Consider the following 22,843-nt stretch of genomic DNA (forward strand, 5'->3'; position numbering starts at 1 on the left):
GTGTTTGCCCAGCAGCTTTCTGGAAAGCCAGGAAGCAAAATAAAAACGCTAAGCACTCCTAACGGGGAGCCAAGAGAACCGCAGCCCCGGCCCCAAGTTCAGCCTCGCTCACGCAAAGGCCAAGAAGGTCAAAGATGAAATGGAGGAGGAAGGGGGGCGGTGTGTGTCCGAAAGGCATAGCAGGGTATTTTGGGAGGCAGGTTTATCTTTCCCCAGCATCAGAAGCAATGCTGTGGTGGCGCTGCCCTGACCGACCTGAGGAGAGGCCAGGAAACAAGGCCCCAGGCGGCCCCAGGCTGCGGAGCAAGGGAGGCCTCACGGCATGAGGAGCAGGACACCCCCGGCTCATCTGATCAGGGATTTTTGGCTTCTGCCATGAATCCGGGTACTACAGAGGGAGCTACCCTGCCATGCTGCTTTTCTTAGCTCTGCAGTCCCCGTACATGAGGTCCTAGGACCAAAACACAGCCACAGCCGGGAGAAACTCCGACACCCGACAGGCAGGAGCACTTCGAGCACTTGGATTTCCACGTCCCGGCCGAAGGAGAGTTGCTGCCCACATACAGCAAGCTCCCCTCCGCTCACACTCATCCCAGCGTTAAAACAAAACGCGGAAAGCCAGCGGTGCAGCTCCTGACGTCTGCACACAAAACCACCACGCGCCGTCTGGGAAGGCGCGCCAGCGGGCCCGCGAGCAGGCCAGGCACCTGCTGTGGGCGTACAAACGAGAATTACCCGTCTGGGAGGCTGTGCCCTTGAGAAAGAAAAAGAAAAAAAAAAAAAAGAAAAGAAAAGGCTCGAGTGTCCCGAGAACCATCTGTTTTTCCTTTCCCTGTGCCCACACTCTTCGCCTTCTCCTCCTCTGCCCTCTTCCAGGAGAGGATTTCGTGCGGCCCAGAGGCTCGATCCACCACGGGGCCGGGACCACGGGCACAGCGCGCTGGCACCAGCACCAAGGGCACCAATTCTGCTCTTCCAGGCGTCCCCCGATGCTCCCCGCTCAGCTCCACTTCTCCCATCGGCGCTCGATTTTACGAGAAAAAAAAAACGTAACACGAAAAGCTACCGAGGGGGGATTAAACCTGACAAACTCCTGTGCCCCGTGACGAACTGTCAGAGGAACCGTGGGAGACCTGGCACAGCGTAGGTGGATTAATTGCTCCGAAAGTTACTACAGTAAATTGCACTGTGAGCTACGGCTGTGTTTTTCAGCCGCGAGTGCCGGGAAGGTTTACGAGCTGCCTCCCGAGGAGACCTTGACGCTGTTCAGCCGCGTTTTGAAGGCAGACATCAGGAGCCACCCTGCCGCCAGCGATGCCGCGTCCTCCATGCACGGACAGGAGTGAGGCAGCAGGGTCCAGCAGTGAATCACCCTGACACCACAGCACGATGTTATTCACCCCACAGCCGGACCCACAGTTTCTAGGGCCGTTTTGGCACCTGCTCAAGGACAACTGAACTTCGGCAACTCACAACTCCGCAGCCCCAAGCTGCACATTGCTCCTCTTCTGTCCGTTGCTTTGCTGGGTCTTGCTCATTCACACTTTTTGCACGTGTTCTCCCTCCTCGTCTCTTTGCATCTCTTCTTGCCCCCTGCAAAGCCTCCTCCCACTCCCCCAGATCCACTGAGGGGTCAGAGCACTTTCTCCATGGCCCTCAATACCCCTTTGTCCACTGCCTCCTGGTGGGACTTTGTTCCTTCCCTTTGTTCCTTCCTGTGGCTCCTTCTGGTTCAGGTGCTCCCACACAGAGGTACTTTGTGACCTGTGGACGTTTTACTGAATCTCATAAGTAAACATCATGGAATAGAAATTAAGAAAAGAGAAAGAGAGTGGAATGCCAGGTACACTGACACATCAACAGCTCTGCGGAGCAGGAGGGGGGTTTCCCAAAGGCAGGAAGAGATGCAAAGAGAAGGAGACGATGAGCAAAAGGTCGAAGCAAGCACCTTTTCCATTTGTGTTGATAGAAGTTCTGTTTCTTTACTGTCCCAGAAGAGGGAGAATGTTTCCAAAACAAAACCAAAGCAAAACAACCAAAGTCACTTGGGAAGTTTCAAATTCGAGACCTTATCACTCTCCTGATAAAACAGCAGCTACCCAAAAATATAACCCTGGGTGAAAGGAACTCTGTCAGCTCCAACGACGTAGGCAGAGGATAAACAAACCGGCCAGAGTTTCCTCTCTACCATGACTGTACTGTCTGGAGCCGCAGACGGATCGAGAACGTGCAAGGCGATGCCAAGGCTGAGCTCCCAGGCTGGGGATTACGCTCCTGCCCCACGCCACCAGAACACGGCTGGCATTTGGCACAGCCCAGGGGCAGCCATCCTGACCCACAGAGGTGGAAACCAGTCTGTACAGCACCCCATGGGGTCAGCTTTTTAAGCAATGTCCCCCCAAAATGCCTCTACAACAGAGCATGGGGGGGATGAAGCTGTCCTTAGGTACAGGCGTGGGGACCCAGGGGCAGCAGCACCCTGCCAGGGGGCAGGCTGAAAACTGTGGACAGCACCCAGCCAGGAGAAAAAGGCTGGACCCCTGTGTGCCTGGGAGCAGCTAGACATCCAGGCGCAGCGAAGAGGCCGAGCTGTCTCTGTCTTCCAGCCCAGAAACACGCTGCTCTCTTCGTCCTTCACGAGCCACCTGCTATTACGCCATGCTGGATCGCTGCCCCGGCCCAGGCCATCAATCTCGTGTGCAAGGAACAGACACTTCAAAACCAGCAAGCCGCATCTCCAAAGCTTAGGGCGAAGCCAGCTAAGTAAAATTAGAAAATGACAAGGAAAATCTCCGTTATCCACTTTCAAGCTGTGCACCTGCGGTAGCGCTGGAACAAGTCACCTCGGTGAAATCCAGGAGCGAGCTCTCCAGGGCTCGGTGCCCCGCTGCACTGCCCTAGAGCTGCCAGAGACCCCCCAGGAGGGGCAGCCCTTCTCCACCAGGACACCAAACCCGCTAAGGGGGCAGGGGACGCAGGCAGACAGCTGTCACTGCCAGCAGAGTTGCAGGACCTCAGGTTTTGGGTGCCCGCCGCGTACCCTGCACGGTGATTTAGCAGCCAGGCTGCGGCCCCAAGCAGCCTCAGGCAGACTTCAGGCCAAGAGGCTGCTGCGAGCCCCTGGCCTCTCTGCAGGGGCTGGGTTCACTCCCCAGCAGACCCCCTTGAGCTCCTCCTGGCCCCACAACACAAAAAAGGGCCGGCAGGGCCGAGCCAGCAATAACAGCATCTCCCGAAACGGGCAGACCCAGAGTGCCTACAGCACCATAAATCACCGCCACGGTGCAGTGCAGCGCATGGCCAGCGTTTAGATAAATAAAATGCTAACAAGCCAAAAGCAGCCTCATTAAAATACACTTCTTCATGCAGCAGACTGAAAAGGTGCTCTGGCACCGTCAGCCTTCCAGCAAGCTGTCCTTCGCTGCCAGCGAGGGAGGCGGGAGGCGCTTGCACTTCCCCTGCCTGGAGGTGCTGGGAGGGGGAGCTGATGAAAGCGCTCAGTCTCAAGGTCTTTTTGTGTTATTACTCAATTCTGCAGCACCGAGAGCGCCGTCTCCCTCCCCTTCCTGGTAATTCCTGTGACCCTAAATAACCCGAGTCTATCAGGCTCATTTAGATACAATAATCAAACTGTCTGAAGCCAGCAGACTGAATGCGCCGTTACAGAAAAGCCTTCAGTGGCACAAAAACACAGACAACCCCATGGGAGAAAAGGAAGAAAGAAAAGCTTTTTCTTATCTTTAAACTCTTCTTCAGAAGCTTTCGGTCTGCTGCCTCACCTACCGTAAGCTCTCCAGCAAAATCCTGCGTGTCCTCTGACCTCGGGATAACCCACGTACCACACCAACGACTGCACGCAGCCGCACAGCCTCGCTGCCGCCTCTCGCTTTCTGTTTTGACCGTGTGCACTTGCTGGCGTGCCTCGCTTCTTCCCCCTGCTCGCAGCTGCCTGACCTCCAGCTAGAGGAGGAGAAGGAGGTTTCAGAGCCACGCTGAAAGCGCCCCGGGCTCTGACCCGCAGCACAAAGAGCACAGCCACACGGACGGGGCATCGGCCAGCAGCGTCCGACCACGAATCAGCCCCTGAACGCGAGACCCCAGAGAAAGGAGGCTGGAGGAAAGGAAGAGCCGGTCTCGCAACAACAAAACTGAACCGCTCCTCCTCTCTTCCTCCCACCAGCAGAAAAACAAAGTACAAATACCCAGCGCTTTGGGTTCCCTGGGGAAGCAGCTCAGGAACGAGCCCGCGGAGATGTCGAGCGCAGCCAGGCGAGCACCTGCGACAGAGCTCGAGCTGCCTGAAAGCATCACCTCCCTTCCCCGGCCGCTTACCGCGTCTCCAGCTGCGAAAGCAACCAGGAGCTCCCCTCCGAGTTTCAGTGCGAAAATAAAAAGACGGCTCCGCTTCAAACCACCGCTCTTCTTGTTTTGCACCGACACCCAGTAGGAGCGGTCCCGGGGTCACTCACCACATCCGCCAGCTGAGCCGGCTCCGCGCGCAGGGTGGCACTCGCTGGAGCAGCCGCCTCTAATCACGGCTTCCGCCGCGCCGCGGAGGCGGCGGCAGCTCCCGGGGCCGCGGCACGGGGCTCCCGGCACACAGCGCCCTCGTCCCGGCCCCTGGGCTCCCCCTCCCCGAAGGCAGGAGAGCCTCCAGGGCCGCGAATCCGAAGCCAAGGGCTCCGAGCACCATCTCAGGGGCTGCTCGGCGCCAGCCTGCCCGGCGTTGCGCTGCAAGGAGCCGCCACCTCGCAGCCACCTGCTGGGGCTGGGCAGGAATGAGGCCGGCGATGGTGGTGCCGTGTGAAGGGGGAGCCAAAAAAACAACGCACTGCTGTTTGTTCCTCTGTTTGTGAAGTGTCCCCTGATTGATTTTTAGATAATGAGGCCTCATGAGCTGTACGCGTGCTGTCCTGGGGACGCCTCTGACCCATGGGGAACCCACTGGAGGGGCTGGTGTCCCCCCGGGCCATGGGGCCAGCAGAGCCGGGCACTTTCTGGCCACTGCCCCGGCGTGCCCTGCTCGCCTCCCAGCAGAGCTCGCTTCCCCACATCAAACGACACCCTCTGACACCCTGAGCTACTCCCCAGACAACCAGGCCGGCCAGAGGTGACACGCCAGACCGAGAGGTCAAACGTGGCATTTGGGGCTCGAGCACCCGACCCAGCACGCAGCAGGTCGAGCAGGCTGAGCCGAGCTTCCCACACCCACAAACACAGCGCCAGCACCGAGCGGCGAACCCAAACGGGAAACCTGCGAGGCCCTGAGACCATCCAGCAGCTACCACCTGCACTAAGATGCTGCTCAGGATGCTTTACCTAACCCTGGCTGAGCAGGAGCTGGGCTCACCGTCAGTGCCACCGAGCAGACCAGCCCGAAACGGGGGGTCCCCGAGGTGCAGGAGATGTCCCTCACCCCCCGCTTTGTACTCTGAAAAACAGAAGTCGCTTTAAATCTCTTTCTGCCAGCAGCAAGTGTGACCTATTTTAGCAATAAAAGGAAAAGCTCTCTGGTGCCTGGATACCCCTTGGCGCTGGCAGCAGCTGCTCATCAGACCGAGAAATGCACTTTTTAGCCGCTGCCTGGAGAAAACAATTTTTTTTTTTTGCCCAAATCCAATTCAGGTAGGAGGAAGGGGGAAGGTCTGGGAGGCACCAGCACGGTGGCAGAGCGCCCGCTGCTGCCCCAGCACAGCAGAGAGCCGTCGACTCCGGGAGCAAGAGGAAACCTCTGCAGATCGTCACCGCTGAAGCGCAGAGGAGGTGGTTATTGATCAAAGCAGGCTGGCCCCGAGCACGCTGCTGTCTGCCCCACATCCTCCCCAAAACGCTGGGAGGAGCTCGCTGCAGAGTCAAAAACCAAAAAAAAAACAAAAACAAAAACAAACAGCTCCTCCACGATCAGCTCTCCTGCTGGAGATAAGGTCAGCAATAAAAACCTGCCTGAATACGTGCATTTTTATCTTGCCTACGGGGATGCAACATGTGCCGAGAAGACAAACGCCCTCATTGTTCCGACACGGCCTCGCTGCCATCCATCTCGCAGACGCTGCTGAGTTGGCCTTTTGTTTTAGGAGGTGACCACACTGCGCGTGGCCTCTTCTTGGAAGGCATCGATTTCTGCTGCCATCCCCGCGCTGGGGCCGCGGCTGTTGCCAGCACCATTAGCGCCTGCAGCAGCTGCACAGTAACGCACCCGTCCTGACGCCTTCTCCCCCTCCCTCTCCAGCGAGCCAGGGCTGTCAGTGCTGTTTTGATGTCCTGTGTGTGCCATCCATGGACAAGAGGTCGCGGCGTGGCAGGGGCAGTTCTCGGCGACGCTGCCTTCCTGGACCCCTGACTGCCAGAGGTGCACGCAGAACAGCAGCATGGTTGTTGCAGGGCTGCACGTGGATTTCTCTCCATCACGAGACTTTTGGTCCCTTCTTTTGTCCCCACTGGGACAACACCGTCGAGCCACGAGCGTCCCACCTGCCCTTCCTCCATCCCTCATGCACGCTCTGCTTCCAGGAGATGGTCGGGGTCATCAACGTTCCTGTGGGATGAGCAACCCTTTTCACACCACAACCCAAAACTTCCCCCTTACAAACACCAGGTCGTCCTGCTCGTCAGCACAGCCCTTGTGCAGGAAGCCCCCCAGCATCTCCCACCACACATAACACCCATCATCACCTACCTGGGGGGCTGTGCAGGACCCTGCTGCCTGTCCACGTCCCCCGTTCAGCCCTCAGCTGCGCTTCCTTCTGCCCCCGCAGCAAGTTCTTCAGGTCAAGGGACCCGACCTGCTCGCTGGTTTCAATAAATGTGCCAACAGTGCCAACCAGAAGCAGCCCCAAACCCTGCAGGAGGCGTTTCCACCCTGCTGGCTGCAGAGGCTGGTGGAGCAACACAGCCAGAGGCAGGCTGGCAGCACAGAAAACCGCTGCACGTCTCCAAAAGGGGCATTAGTGGGTCTCTACCGATGCCAAACCGCACAGGCAGCACAGGTTTTTTTTCCTTCCCTGCGGATTTACAACCTCGAGATCAATCAAAAGCAAAAGGAGTACCCTCTACATCAAGCCATGCCCAAAAAGCAGATTAGGGAGCAGCCACAGACATTTGCAATAGCTGGAAGAAAAAGAGCTGTTTTGGCTAAGTGCTGTGTGCTGGGGAAAACGAGCCCTGCTCACAGCAGCTCCCGTAAGCCAGCTCCTTGTTCCTGGCACTGCAAGAGAGACCCCAGGGCAGGGAATTAGGTGTTCTGTTCCTTCCCTTCCAGCTCTCTCGATCCCGGAGCACAAAGCCAATTTTCCTAAAACCGCTGCTCAAGCTGCTCCGATCTCGTGAGGTACTTCGGAGCAAATCTCAGGGCAGTGCAGGAGAGATGGTCCTGAGCTCTCGTGACGGAGCTGATGGGAGGGGGGATTTCCAAGGTAGGTTTTTGCCCTCCTTCGGCCATTAGCTGCGGGCTGGCAGACAGAGGCAGGAATCGGCCCCTGCTCAGCTCCGCAGCCGGTAGCAGGAGCCTTTCTTATCCGCTCTTGGAGGTGGTTGGAGAAGGCTCCTTGCAGCCCGGGGGATTTTAGCATTTGGCACTGTGAACTCTTCCGTTCTGCAAGCTCCGGGAGCGCTGACACAGACTGGCATTTTGCTTCCAGTAGATAAAGGAGTGAATAACCACTCCGAGAAAAACAACACTGCAGCAAGGGCGCCTTGTGCTTGTAATGCCAAGCACGCTGCCTCTCTCCGGGCTTACCTGATGTCACGTTGCCACTGATCATTTCCCTGCGAAGACGAGCCAGCTCCTGCCACCTCAGGAACTTGCAGCTCCTTCCACGACAAGACATTCGCTTAGAAGCTGCTCTACTCCAGCTGCCAGGAGTTGTTTGGGCAGGGAAGGCACAGGCTGCCCCCAGGCCACCGCTTGGCCAGGACAGCACATCACCACACCGGTTTGCACCGAGCTCTTTGCTGGTTCAGGCACACAGGGCAGAAGTTATCGCTGGCCAAAAACCAAACAATCGGCCGGGGAGGCTGCTGCACAAGTGTTTTGCAAACAAAGTTTTAATGCAGGAACTACAGAGGCTCACAGGGCTGTTCCCATACAGCAGAGGTGGCATAGCAAGAAGCATGAAGTCCTTGAAAGCTGGAGCACGGGGTTAAGGAAGAGGAAAGCTCACGTTTCCACCTTGCTGAAGCATCGTGAAGGGAATGGGACCACAAAACATCAGGGCACCACCAGCAGAACAACCACCGGGGCACTGCAAGAGGCTGGACACCCGGGGAGGAAGAGCAGGGAACCCTTCTGCCCCCGGGGGACATCCATCACCAAGAGGCTTTGGAGGAAAAGGGGCCGTGTGCTGTACACGTGGGACATGGATCTGTTTACAGAAAATACCTGCAGGTTGCCTGAAAACGAATATCCTTCGTGCCAAGGTTTCCTTTGAGAGCATGAACTTCGGACACATCAGAAGGTTAAGAGTGTAAGTCGTGTGTTTGTGCACCTCCAGCCGAAGGTCGTGGGGCATTCAAACAATTCTGCTGTTCCCCAGCTGAGTGTGACAGAAACCAGCTCAACACCCCAATATCACAGCTAATTAACATGGAAAACAAAAACATTTCCCCTGCAGTTTGGCCAAGAACCACGTAACCTCTTCAGAAAAAAAATAAATAAAAACCCACCCACCCTAGTGTTTTGTTTTGTTTTTTTTTAAAAAAAAAAAAAAGTAAAATTAAGGAGTCCAACTAAACCAGAACCTTTTGACCAAGCTTCCTTCTTACCTTTAAAAGCACGCACATTCGTCAGTCTTTTTTTGAGTAATTTTTCTAATAAGATGGAATGAAACCTGCGGTCACTGTAAGGCAGCACAGCAAATTCACGTCTGCCTCCCTGACAGCTGCTGGCACCCGGTGCCCGTCAGCGAGGAGCAGGACGCCCCGCTACAGGTGGGCACCAACCCACCCTGCAGACGAGAGCTCGCTGCATCACCCCGCAGAGCTCGGGCTGGATCCGGCCCCACGGGCCCGCAGCCCAACCCCAGAGCTGGCAGCGAGGAGCGAAAGCAGGCAGCAAACTCCTTGCTCAACCGCTGCTGGATCTTCTCCATCAGCGACGAACACAGCAGCAACTCCTGGACCTGGCTGCCGGGAGATGCCGCCCATCTGTACGCGGCACATTTCTGTTTGCTCATTTCAAACACATTTTTCCTCCCCGCCCCCCAGGTTTTGTACGATGGGAGAAGAAAAATGCCCAGCCTGCTTTCCGCTGCCCCTCCACAACGCCCACTCTTCGCTTGCATCATCTGTGAAATCGAACAGCTGCAATCCTTTAAATCACTTTTCATAAAGTGTCTCCAAGCCTAAAATAATGTCACGGCTCATTTCGGAGCTCAGGATTCCTGCCGCACCGCATCTCCCTGGGTGCGACCGTCACAGTTGGGCTGTAATTATTTATTTGTGTTATAATGGCATTTGCGGCCCTGCTGTGCTCAGCCCCACGCACGTGCCCAGGAGGAGGTGACCCAGGGAGTTTCCCCAGCCAGGGGAAGGATCCCGGGGCTGACAAATTCCCGGTTCTCATGAAAGGCTGTCGTGGGATGCAGCAAACCAGAACCAAGAGCTAATTAGATGCAAGGCACGCTAGCGTTGGGTTGGTTTTGGCTTCCCTCGCTCTCTTCCAAACAAGCTCTCACTGTGCAAACACACCCCATGACAGGACTGACCTGGCCAAGACATGCGAGCAAATACCACGGACTTTTTTTTTTTTTAATATTAAGCAGCGCAGAGACTTCAAAGCAACTGGGCTCTCCTCTCCCGACCAACCCCAGCAGGGACCAGCCCCAGCACTACCAGGTGAGATGCTCACGGGGGTGAGAGGCTGAGGGTGAGGGCAGACAGCACGGGGACAGGAGCCCGAGGAGCACCTTCCACTCTCTCGAGCAGAAGCAAGGTGTGCTCGATCCCCCGGGGCTGGCACGCTTCCCCCGAGCAGGCGACAGCATCCTCCTGGCCGTCCATCCCAAAACCTCAACCTCCCCTGCCCGCAGACACCCGAAAGGTATCGCGTAACTGTGGAAGATTGCGCCCGGCTGTAAAAATAGCTTCTAGGAGCAAACGCCAGCACCGCCTTCCAACATTAATAGGACAGAATAAAACCGGCATTCACTCCAGCCAGGCAGCAGGACAGGTTGGAGAAACCCAGAGCTCTGACTTGCAAACAGCTGCCCCATTTGGGTCGTCCCGCTGTTGCGACACGAAGGGGAGCAGTGTGTGTTGGCAGGAGACGAGGGCTCAACCCCAAGGCGAGGAGCCGCTTGTGCTCTCCCAAAAATCCCTCTCCTCCCTGGGTCTTCAGGCTTTGGGATTTGTCTTTAAATTGGCTCTGCCACAACAGCAGATCTTGCTCACCTGGGCACATTCTGCTCCTGATAAAAAGAGAACTGGGATTTTCTTGTTCAGACAAACGCTCTCGTTCCCATCCCACCTCCCAAATAAACACGCTCACACTGATGGAAGCAAATCTCCGCTGGATCAAACCAGGTCAGCCTGTCTCATACCCTGGATGAAAAGCTTCTTTGTGCAGAAGCACGCAGACCCCAAGCAAGCTAGATGAGCCAGTTAATGCAGCCAAGAGCTCGCCTTGCACCCTCCTTACATTTCTATTTCAAAGCCTTTCCGAACTCCGGCTCTGCTCTCCGCGCTGCTCTGCTGAAGCCCAAAGAGGGCAGACAGGGGAATTTCACCCCTTCGCTGACATCCCTCGGACTGCCAGCCTTTCAAGTCAAACCTTGAATTCGGCACAGCAGGAGCTTTACAGTTCAGCAGCCTTCACCATCAGACAGGTAACCCCGAGACGAGGTCACCTCGCTCACTGAGCGCCCTCCCGGCTGCAGCTCGCCACCGAGCTGGCTCCAGAGAGCAGCCTGACAAGCGCGCGCCGCACTCCAGCACCTAATAAGATTCATTTAAGCAGCCTGAGCTGACTAAAGCTGTTCCACTAAGGAGAGTTTTTTTCCATTAAGGGCTTAAGCCTAAAGCATTCAAACATCCAGGATGAGCAAGCACAGACGTGAGTGACAGGGCACAGAAGGGAAAGGCCGGATCTGGGTGAATTAACCCATGAGAGCTTCAGTGTCTTCAGTAAAGCACAGCCAGCGCTTGGCTCAGCTTACGGCTTGATCCACGGGGAGACGAGAGCACAGGTCAAAGGGGAGGGAGGGAAAAATAGGGGGAAAGATAAGATGGAAAAGATCGTGGGGACCTGAGGGCCAAGGACAGGCGTGCTGGGGAGCGATGAGCCCACACCCAGGAGAGGATGCTGCTCCCCTCGTGGTGCAGGGCGACAAAGGTCACGCTGAAAAAGGCCAAAGTCAGCGTGCTCCAGCTCCGGGTGGGCAGCGATCCACGCATCCCCTCTCCCCCCAGTGCTCACCAGTGCTGCAGCACCACCCCAGTGCGCTCCCTGGGTGGATAACTGGTCTCCAGCACTCGGAGGTGATGAGCCAGAGCCCATCACAGCGAGGGCTGGGAGGAGAAAAGCTGCAAGCGCCGTGCAGAGGAAAGGAAGAGGATCGCATGAGAGAGGAAGGATGAAATCCCGTATCACGGAGGCAGAAGCAGCCTGATTTCTCTGCACCAGCCCCAGCAGAGCCTGAGCAGCTGCAGCACTGCCCCGTGGCTGGGGACAGCCCCTGCCCCGCAGGAGGTGAAGGAAGGCGCCCTGCTTACCGCGTGCGGCCGTGCGATCTGCACCGGGTAGGACATGGCATGCGGGGGGTAGCGCGGCTCGGCGGCACGCCAGTTCTGTGTCACCGGCTGGGTAGATCCAGACATGTCGAAAGAGCAGACGCGGCCTTCGCTGCTTCCAAATCGCCGACGGAGGATTAGGAGAGCCGGGAGCTCCTCTTCATCGTGAGCGCGCCTTCCACGTCACGCAACAACTGCGAGCAAAAAGAGGGAAGCAGCAGATTAGAACTCAAGTCGACCACAGTCCTGTAAAACAGCTGAACACTGAGCCTCGGGTGATCCCCAGGACCTGACTGCTCGTGGTTCTCCACCAGCGAGCCAAGCCTGATGTCCCAGCAGGTAACTGGGCACCAGACTGCCCAGCAGCCCTCGCAGCCCCCGGGGCCACCCTGTGTCACCTCCAGAGCCACCCGAGTATTGAATCAGCCTTGCCGATTAGGATCAAGTGCCACAGAAGACGGCGTGGCCCAGGAGGTATTTTCACAAACACGTCGCCCACATGTTCAATGGTTGATCGTGTGTCGCAATCCCTCTCGCAGCTGTAACGCAGTCAGGAAAACCAGCAGAGTGGGAGGACGCCCCTCGCCCCCAGGAGAGGTTTACGAGTTGCTGATTGTTACAGACACTGCGAGTGGCGCCTTTGGAGAGGGTCTCAGGCCTCCACTCGGTCAGGATTCCAACTAAAAAGCAACAAACGTCTACGTGCTGCCAGTTCGGGAGGCACTAACGATTATTCTCCTGTTAATGGTTAATTACACACAGCGTAAATTCCCACGGCTGCCTGGATTTGGAGGATGCTGCCACCACGGACCCGCGCGGGGAGAGCTGCGGCACCGCTCCCTCCTCCTCCATCTCAGGCAGAGCCGCGCACGCCGCCTCCTCCCCAGCGGAGGTGCTTATTAAGTACAGATTTGTGCAAGCTCCGCAGCGGTATCAAACTCTTTCATCAGCACACACGGAGCAGCAGAAAAAGCTTGGGGCGCTGCGAGCTACCCGCTGGCCTCTCCCCGCCACTCTCCGGGGCGCGCAGCGAGGCCGAGCCAACGCAATTTCAACTGAACCAGCAGTTGGCATGTACAAAAACCAAAAAGGGGTGGGAAAAGAAAAGAAGAGGAAGCCTTTTTTTTTTTTTTTCTCCCCCCTGTGAGACCACAGATCAGCCCGTGCTGATAAACCACTCGCTATCTGCGACGAGCAGGCACGGGGCCGCCTCGCTGCTGCGCCTGCATCCACGCTCGGCTCGGCAGCCAGACACAAAATCAAACCAAACCAACGGCCCCAGCAGGGCCCAGCGAGCAAAGGAATCCCCCTTACAGAGGGCTCAAGTTATACGAAAAAAAATAAAAATCAAATTATTCCCATTAAGGCCTAAGGATGGCAGAAGCGTGGATGATCTCGATGTGGGCTATTGAGGTTTGCCCCTGATGGGGAACAGGACGGCTGCCTTGCAGGGTTCAGGAAAGCCCCTGAGCACGTGGGGGAATTCAGAGACACCCAGCAGGCGGTGGGGACACGTTTCCACTTCCACTCTGAGTGCCCTGCTTCCCCTTGTGCATCCTGACGGGATGTGATGTGAGCCACAACCCCGCCGGGCAGGCGGTCAGGCACCTGCTTCGCTCACCTCCGTGGCCACCACGCTCCCGGGGCTTGCAAACGTGGCCACAGGGCCAAGCTGTGTCCCCAAATCGCCGGCCCCAAACCTCCCTGCAGCTGCCAAGGAAGCATGCGCAGCGCTCGAGAGCACCGAAAGCCAGCTGGGATCTGCACAAGTTTCAGGTACTTTCCCAACAACAGATCTGAGCTCGGGCATCCTTGCTCGCAGCCACCTGGGGGTTAATTTGCACACAGGTCCGTACACATGCTCCAAGGTGAGGGGTCCCGGAGCCCTTGGCAGGTTGCACCGAGCCAAGCGCCCCACTCAGAGCTCACCAGGAGGACTGGAGCACACCACGGCAGCTGTCTGCAGGGGAAGAAACGCGATGGCTTTTTCTCTTTTTTGTTAAAAAAACAAAACCAAACAAAACAGCCCTCTTCAGATCACAAGTTCAGCTTTAAGACGCAGCGCCAACTGCCAAGACACACTGTCACGCTTCAGAAGAGTTTAAAGGCTTTTTTGCTTCTCTTTGTGCAGGCGGCGAGCAGAATCAAAGCCCTCCAGACATTCCCCAAACTTCTCGGTGCGGCGGTGAGCGGTGACCGTGCCAGCAGATCCACGGGCACCGCGCTGCACAGGGAAGTGACCGAGCTCAGATATCGGAGACCGCAGTTTCTAAGGGGTGGAGATGTGGGGGGAAAAATGCCATTTTCCCCCTCGGTGCCATCTTTACGCTCATCAGCTCCTGGCAGGCCAGCTCGGGGAGCACCAAAGAGCGGCAGCTCCCCGGCTGCAGGAGGACGGGTCCTCGAGGGGAGCCAGCCCCAGCAGCCGGTCCCCGTGAATTAATTGTTTGTAAGAGAGGAATGCAAACAATAGGGGCAGATTAATGGGAAACGAAACAGAAATAGCGCAGCCAGGCTCCTTAAATCTTTAAGGCCGGGCTGTTTGGTTACTACTTTTCTCAACTGATCTTGATGAGGAACAGACATTGTCTCACAGGAAAAGTATTTCTTCCCCCCTGGTCGGAGCCCTGATCAGAGCACGTTTTATCCACAGACCTGCGTTAGCCATTACGGTGCTAGGTACGAGGAGATTTACAGCCTGATTAGAAACAGGAGAAAGCGGGAGGTTACTGGCAAATCCAGCCCCAGGACGACAGCACAGAGCTGCAGATGAGGCGAGAACCTGCAGGGGCTCCTGAACCCGCTTCTTGCCTCCCCTCTGGGAGCCTCCCAGGACCCTGCCCTGCTGCTGAAGCCTTCGACACCCCCTCGCCGTGGGACAGGGGCTCTTGGCACTTGGCCGTGGAGCTGTGCATGCCAGCAGCACAGCCCCGACCCCAGCAAAAGCACGACACACGGATTCTGCCCATGCCCAGCAAAAGCAGCAAAAGATTCACGAGTCCTTTGCAAGAAAGCTGATTTGCTAACAATTAAAAGCGCCCAACGCACTTGTTGCTCTCCAAAGTCAGAGCGAGCCCGGCGATGTGCTCCGTGATCCCAAAGGACAGCAGGATTCCCAGCTGGGTCCCTGGCTTGCTGCTGCCAGGGTAGGAGCGTGGGTGAGCCGCCCTAATTACCCTGCCGGGCTTCGTCTGGCTGAGAGGTGAGACCAAGGCACGCCCGGCACTCCAAAAGGCCTGCTGTATCCCCGCTTACAGCACTCGTAAAGCTCTCAGTGAGAACAGGCTGCTCAGCTGCAACATAAACACTAAAAAAAAAAGCAAAGACCTGCTGAAATGAGATTAACAGACCATTCTGTTTCTGAAGTGCAGAGTAACGTTACTCAACTTGTGGTCTACAAAGCGCGATGGTCCGCAGAAGACGTTAGAAGGTAGCCCACAAAATGACAGCAGAAAGACAACGAGAGGAGACGATTTATCAAAGGCAACAGCCCGGACTGCCCCGCCATGCATCCCCTGCCCGGGATGCGCTCACCGGGGTGCATTTAATTGAGAAGTATTGGCACGAAAGTTAGTGCTTAATTGCAAAACGATGCAAGTTTTGGGAAAAGCAATCAGCTCCTCTTTACTCGGACGCTGAATATGCGACGATTTTCCTCTTCACACTCAAAAAAGATGCATCCTCCAGTCAACTCCTGCATTTCGAAACAATAATCAAGGAGACCTTCGTTTATAACGCTTAATTAACACCGAGCCACAGCGTTCGCCTCCAGGAGCCCGACCAGCCAGCCATGCCCGAAGCCCCAGCCCGCACGTGTGCGCGGCCCCGCAGAAAAGCCCCTTTATTGCCGGCAGCCGCCCCGCAGCCCGTAATGGCATTCACATGCCCTACGGCCCCCGATCAAAACCAGAGCTCAAAAGCAGCCGGAGACCTGCCCCCGCTTTCTTTAGAGCGCTGGTGGAAGCAGAAAAATAATTAAGACGTAATGAAAATGGGCTGAGGGACATTCCTAAGAAGCGCACCACAATGTAACGATAATGGATTTGTCTAATCAATATGTGCATGAAATTTTCTTGGAAGACAGCTGACATTATCCACAAATATTTGTATGTACTGTATCTATTAAGGCCTTTCAATAGGAAAGCCGGCCGTCTGCCATAAATTTAGGGCTCTATTCAGAATAACAAAGAAAACAATGTCACTGTCTGCAGCCCAGGAATCCACAGTAGCATTCAATCACAGCGGGGTACAGAGGTTTTAAATTAAAATAGCAGCACAGGGTCAACAGGAAAGATCAGGCACGCCCCGAGCTCTCCCCGGCAGGGCTCGGGGCCCTTCACCCCGTGCCATCTCCCAGCACCGCGTCTGCCTCGGAGGAGCAGAGCAGGAGGCAAGGGCTCAGCACAACCTGATGGATCACAGCACCATGACAGCAGGATGTTACCCTTGTGAGCAGGCACAGAAGGTCCTACGGCCACAGAGGGGATGGCAGCAGCTCGGGAGCTGTGCCTGTCGTGCCGCCGTGCCTTGTCCTTGCTGCAGTGGCACCGGTGGCTCCGTGAGGCACCGCTTCTGAGCCCCAAGGCAAGGCGACTTCTCCACCCTGCCCTTGTCACTGCCCGGAGCAGCAAAGCGGGATTTGGGACTGGTGTTACCGCTTTTCAATCTTTCCGAGCTATTTTGGGCGCAGGACCCGCGTTTAGCTCTGCCCCGAGATAACCTCTGCCAGCGTTCGCGAGCAAATCTTGGCACCGCGGCCGTGCGGGGCAAGGTCGGAGGGCTTCATTTCGCCAGGCCCCGCTCCGAGCAGCGGCACAGGACGGGCCTCGTGCTCTGGCAGCACAAAGCACGCCCTGAGCTCGTGCCATAACTCCTTCTGCTTGGCAGTCCCAGAGTCGATGGTCTGTTTGAGGGGTCCCAAGTGCAAAAGCGCACCGCTGAGCTCCTGCACTACATCTCCAAACCTCTTCGCTCCCTTTTCCGTGGTGAGTGCTGGTGCACGGGCACGCGGCCACCCACGGCACGCTGCTGCTGAGTGCCTGCCCAAAAGGGACCCGTCAGACCCTTAAAGATACTGACAAGGAACATGGGGGTGGAAAAGAAACCCCACAGAAAAAAAAAAAGGGGGGGATTTGGATCCAGGCACGGGCCATTCATGAAACAAAGGAGTTATTTTAAGTGTAGGCTGGAAATAGAAAACAAATTAGAGCATGCGAGGCCTTTGTTGAAGATGATCTGCGAAGACAAATGGAAATGCCTTAAGAGGAATTTTTTTTAAAAAAAGCACACACACACACGGGCACTGGGACTGCAAAGGGAAATCAGGCAGGAGGCTGGAGGAGGAGGGGAAAGGAAAGGAGTGATGGTCAAGTGTCAGAGCACAGATGGGACAGAGGCAGCCAGAAAGAGGTACAAAAACCAGCACAGGACATCAGGAGGAACCAGCAGAAGCGCCTGGTAAAACCCCAGGGATGGAAAAAATGCTGAAAACAAGCCCATTTTCTGATGGGAGCGCAGCCAAAAGCTCCAGCCCCAAACACTCCGGGTGAGTTCACACCGAGAGGTGCCCCCCCGGGACAGGGGGACCACGGGGTGCAGGTGGGTGGCAAAGCCCCTGCTCCTCCAGCAGAGCCCAGTCTGAGCTGCGTGCCCATACTGGGGGATGCAGGGCTGGGGGGGAGCCACGGGGCCCCCCTCCCGTGTACCACCCGGCCCTTACCCCGCATATCTTTCCCACTTCGGCGCCCCCCCTTACATTAAACATGTGCTTAAATATCCTAACTGTTATGCAGTACTAATCTCAGTTTAATAAACACGCGCAAGCAACTTTAAATCAAGGCAAAAAAAAAAAATGCAATTCCTTGCCAACACGCGATAATGATATAGTAACTGCGGGCCTGCTTCAGCCCCGCTTCCAAGCGCATTAAACAGCACATTAACAACCCTCGCTGCACCACCACAGCATCGCTGCATCCCCTCGCAGCTCCCAGGAGCTAAGCTAACCCCCAGCCTAGCCAGATCAACACGGCTTTCGGCGTGCGAGGGAGCTTACCAAGCACCTGGGAGCTTTATTTATTTATTTCGCCCGGCACACGCTGCTGCTCATTTGGTTTTCAAACGCTTCAGCTCGCATCGCTGCCGAGACAAGTCCTCTGATGTCTCGGGCACACCATGAAAGCCTGGGGAGTCGTCTCCTCGAGGTTCTTTTGTTGAACAAATTACGCAGCTCGGGAGTGACATTTTTGATTATTTACATCCCGCATAAAGCAGGGAAACTCATTTTCTGGATTCCCTCAGATAAGCTCTTTGAGGAGGATTGCACTGCTAAACACTCCTTTTGCACGCTTCCCAGTTTCAAAGATGACAAAACATCTCCTTGTTCTAAATTATTCTTCTTCTTTCATGATCCTCTAATGATTCAGGAGTCTCAACTTCACACAAGCATCTTTGAAGAGCCCTGGCTGCCAGCGTAAGAGCTGAACTATTGTGACAAACGGCACAATTTAATGCCTCCATAGGAAGGCGTGTGCAAAGGAGCAAAATTACCCTAGGGAACTGAAACAAAGCCTGCAAATAAATTAAATGACCTGTAAACTAAGGTACTCGAAAATATGAGATGCTGTGCTGCAGTGCCATAAAATATCACTGAAGAATGGAGCCACTCGAGGCCGGAGCTGATCCAGACTGACCCATTTTGCTCCAGGTTGGGGTGAAGGAGCCGTACTCACCCAGCACGTCACCGCACCTCCGACACCGGACAGCAGCTTCAGCGATGCCAACTCAACTGCTGGTGATCATCTGTCAAATACCAGCTCCGAACCCTCCACCAGGCCCTTCTCCCAACACTCCCCGGGTAATTACGAGTAGATTGAGACAATTTTCAGCCCGGGTTAATGACCAGATTCCAGCCATTTGTTCCCGTGCGTTTCTGCTGCTTTCATTTCTCCCCAGGAACTGCGATGAGTTCAGGCTCACCGGTGGCCCGGTGAAAGGAGCCGCTCGTTAGTTCAGAGCAGAGCAGCCGGGGAGACAGGTCTAAGCGGTGGGAGCCATTAATTGGGTTTGTGTTCTGCTTTCCTCGGCTGGGTAATTAATAGCTTCTAGACAGAAAGTCAAAACCTCTCTAGAGGCACCAAAAAAACTTCACCGCTTGCATCCGAGGCGTAGCAGCTCGCGGGATGCCAGACAGCCTGCGGCGAGGGAAGGGGGACAGGAGAAGGCGACCTCCTCATCCTCCTCCTGCTCCATCAGCTGGCACCTGTTTAATTTCCCTTTCCCAGGCTCGGAGATGTGATTTCGAGGCTGTGGTTCGCAGCCCTCTAGGAGTCTGCAAACTCCTCTTCAGTCGTCTTTTGTGGGCTCCTTCCACTCCTGCTCCACAGATTGGACACGTCTCAGGGGCTGCCCTTCCACGAGGAAGCTCAAAGCCTCCCCGAATTGGAGGGGCTGACAGGTCTGGTTTGAGTCCCGTTGTCAAGCTTTTTCTTTCCTGGGCAGAGCTTTAAGAAATTTCTCCCGGGATTTGCACAACATACAGATTGCAAAAGTAAACCTTGGGGGGGGAAAGGAAAACATCGTTCTGATCGCCACATATTGCATGCCTCGTGCTAAGCTTTTAAAATCCCAATAATTGACACCACCACACACTGGAAATTTACTCAACGGCCTCAAACTGAGCCTGTAAAGAGGAAGCAAAGGCGATGGACCTTTTCTTTGCCCGAACCCAGACAAATTCATCTCTCCTACACTCCCTTGTTCATTTGAGAGAGCAGGACGTTGCTTTTCCTTAGATATTTAAGTTTGGCTATCCCACACTTCCATGAAAATTTTAGCTTCAGCTACAAAGTTAAGCAAGAGGAGCTTGTGCAAAGGGAAAGGCTGAGGCATTAAGCCTGGAAAGCTGCAAACTGTCCCTGCTGCAGCTATTTGCAAGTTAGAATAAACAAAGGAAAACACATTTCAACAACTTCGGCTACACATACGGCACATCTGAAAATAAAAAGCAACACGAGCACATGAAGGAAGAAATTCCTTTCCCTTCCGTTGTTCTGTTTCTTAATGGAGATGTGAGTTTTTACCTCACTCCATCCTACCTACCAGGGACTGTTCACAAGGGATGGTTGTCATAGCTTCTCGGGGCCGCACGCACATTTTTTGTCAACAGCACTGCAGGTAAAAACCTTGAGAGAAGGAAAATTGGCTCCCAACAATTCAAGAAGTGAGTTTCTGAATTGGCTTCTGTCCCGGTAACCAAAAGCATGATCCCACAAAGGCTTTTTCATAGGTTGCAGGAAATCAGCCTGGCAATGGGTGTTGTGTCTTCGGTGACGACTGCCTACAAGCCCAAATCCAGCCTCATGGCACGCACCTGGATGGGGTCTGAAGCCTTTGACCCACCCGTCCCCTGGTACCAGAGGAAGGGGCGAACTTTGCCTCGTTTCCTGGTGAAATTTCCGTTTCAGTCCCTGGGCTATCGGCCTGCCCCGTTTTGCAATCGCTGAACTCAGAGCTATTTATTATTAACAACTATTGCTACTAAAAAAAAAAAACCCTCAGCCACGCAAGTCACTCCTCGGATGAGTCACTGGCCCAGCTCGCTGCCGAGGCAGCGCAGGCACAAGCAGGTACCCTCGGTCACCCTGCGCCTACCTACCCCGGGGCTGAGGTTTCGGCTGGTTACTCATCCTCCAACCCTCGGCCACATGGCAGGAACGAAGAAAAACCACGAGGGAAACGTCTGATGCAAAGCGCTCCCCGCCGGCTGGGAAGCTCCTCTGGTGGGCGAGCAGGAGCCCTAGCAGCGAGTCGACGAGTTCGGGCAAAACTGGTCAGGGCAAAAGCACCGGGGAGATCAGCACAGGCAGCAGCAGTCATGCCCCCAAGGTCAAATTTGGTGTTTACGGAGCTACAGGAACAAGTTACAGAATAATAAACTTCTCCGAGTTTTCCTTGGCACGGGGCTGGCACAGGACGGCTCCCATCCCCAAATCTCCATCACCTTCGCTTGGGCGGCTGAGCTGCTCGTGGAACAACTGCAGCCAGCAGCCCTGGTGTGTTCATGGAAGAAGCCAACGACGGTGGATTTAGCTTCAAATAGCTGTGGTCCTGATGAGGACTCTGCATGGGGAGGGCACCGGCAGCCACGGCCGCCCCCAGCACCCCGTGTGAGCTCCCCTCTTGTCCGGAGCCCAGGGGAATCAAGCTCTGCTCCACCTCACTGCCCAAGCCAAAGGACACAACAAAGCACAATGTTTTTAAAATAACCAAGAGGCAGCTTGTAAAGGCCTCTGAGCCCTCTCAGCCCCCACAGTTACTGCCAGCTGGCCTCTGTTGGGCTCCCCGGGGAGGGGACATCCGCACCGCGTCCCCCCGGTGCCCCAGCAGCAGGGCCGGCTGCCACCGCCTGCACCCAGAGCAGGAGCAGAGCCACCGCCTGCCGTGGTGGTGCCTGAGCCATGGGCTTGGAGCAGGAGGGAGCACAGCCAGATTGAGACATGCAATCAAGAAAACTCCTGCATTTCCCTTAAAATCCCCAAAGCAGATCAAGGGGTGAAGGTGCTTTGGGTCTGTTCTGTGACATGGATAAAACTGAGATGCGTTTCGCAAACATCCGAGGAATGTTTAAACAAGGAAGCCCTAAGGAAGGGGTGACACTCCAATTCTGTGTTGCACAGGAATTTTTATGGATGAACCGAACCGCCCCCACCTTCCCCCGCTAGGTTTTGTTGCATGCCTTGTCCAGGAAATTGTCTGTTTTAATGCAAAACACTTGACCACAATTTCAACCGATGCAAGATGCCGCGGAGCTGCGCGCCCTGCAGAGGCAGGGTGTCTGTCACTCAGCAGCACTCAGGAAATTCTGGGTTTCCTCTGCAATCACAGCCAGGCTGTCCCAGCGCCTGCTGACAGCCTCCCAGCTGCGGGGTGCTGCTTGGGGGAGCCGAAATGACCCCACTGGGAAGTTGCTCACTTACCTACGCAGGCAGGACAGGGGGCTCTTCTCTCCTCCTCCCCACAGCTCTGCTTTAAGGGGTGTGGAATGGCTTAATTATGCCCCTCCAGGTAGGAAGAAGTCACTTGTCTTTAAATACTCGGGATTTTATTGAGTTAATGTGTTTTAACGAGGTCAGGGCACCAAGGGTAAGCTCTTACCCACCGGGGAATTCATTGCTTTCCCCCCCTCGCAATTAAGCGGCATCTACCGTGCTTAATTCTGAGGCAGGGATTAAAGTCACACGCTTTGCAGACAAAAAGTCAAGAAAAACATTCAAGCAGTCTGAGAGGGCAAAGAAACCTTCCCTTTCTTCGTCACATCTCACCTGAAACCCGCACCAGCACCCAATGCCGTGCCCCTGGATGGAGCCAGCCGGGCAAGGGGCGCCTTCGCCTCCCACCACGGGGAGTGCTGAGCTGCTCCAGCCACTGGCTGCTGTGTTTGCCTTTTGCCAGGCTGGGCAATCAGCTCCTTTATTCCTGCAGGGCTACTGGAACAGCAGTTCTGTGTGTTAGAGGAAATCTGCCACTCCAGAAGGCCTGTTTATGCAAAAAGGATCAGCGAGAGCTGGCACAAGGATGGGATAAATTACACATCTCCGACCTTTGCCAGACCCAGTCCTCCTGGAAGCAAGTGCCCACGGACCCAAGCCTCACACACGGCCTGAAATAGTCCGTGAATTCACCTAAACAAGCAAACTGTAAGCAACACTGTACCCTGGGAAGCCACCCCAGTGCTTTACCCTGCGGGGCCTCTGCGGAGACCCCCCCCGAGCCCAGCACGCGGCTGCTGCCGCCGCCTCGCTGCGCCGGGGCTCCTGGCTCCACGGGGATTTCACGCTTGGGGAGCGAGGGAAGCTCCCAGCTCGAATCCCTGTGGTCCCAGCAGTGCCAACAGCTGCCGAGCAGCTGGCTGGGGGCTGAAGGAGGAGCACAGGCCGTCAGAGCCTACCCGCAACGCTCGGCTCTTCCCACGTCTCCTCCGGCACGGTTGGTTGCCCACTGGTAGGAAATCTCCAGGAGCAGATAAATATTGCAGATGAAACGAACAGATAGGTATCGCAGACAGGTTCTGGAAGTAAACACACGAATGAACGCCGAGTTGTTCGACAGCACGGGAAGAAAT

General features: G+C 55.6%; 1 protein-coding gene across 14 annotated transcripts in view; it reads right to left on the minus strand.

The window, feature by feature from the left end:
* Positions 1–22,843, minus strand: part of NCOR2 (nuclear receptor corepressor 2) — a 222,326-nt gene that overhangs the window by 147,318 nt on the left and 52,165 nt on the right. For all 14 annotated transcript variants that reach the window (XM_032198747.1, XM_032198746.1, XM_032198739.1 and 11 more), the window contains exon 2: positions 11,707–11,918. In XM_032198747.1, the coding sequence (XP_032054638.1) occupies positions 11,707–11,811 (105 nt within the window). In that variant the 5' untranslated portion in view covers positions 11,812–11,918. The remainder of the gene's footprint in view (positions 1–11,706; positions 11,919–22,843) is intronic.

Source organism: Aythya fuligula, chromosome 17 (assembly GCF_009819795.1).
Source record: "Aythya fuligula isolate bAytFul2 chromosome 17, bAytFul2.pri, whole genome shotgun sequence".
In the NCBI taxonomy this organism is placed as follows: Eukaryota; Metazoa; Chordata; class Aves; order Anseriformes; family Anatidae; genus Aythya; species Aythya fuligula.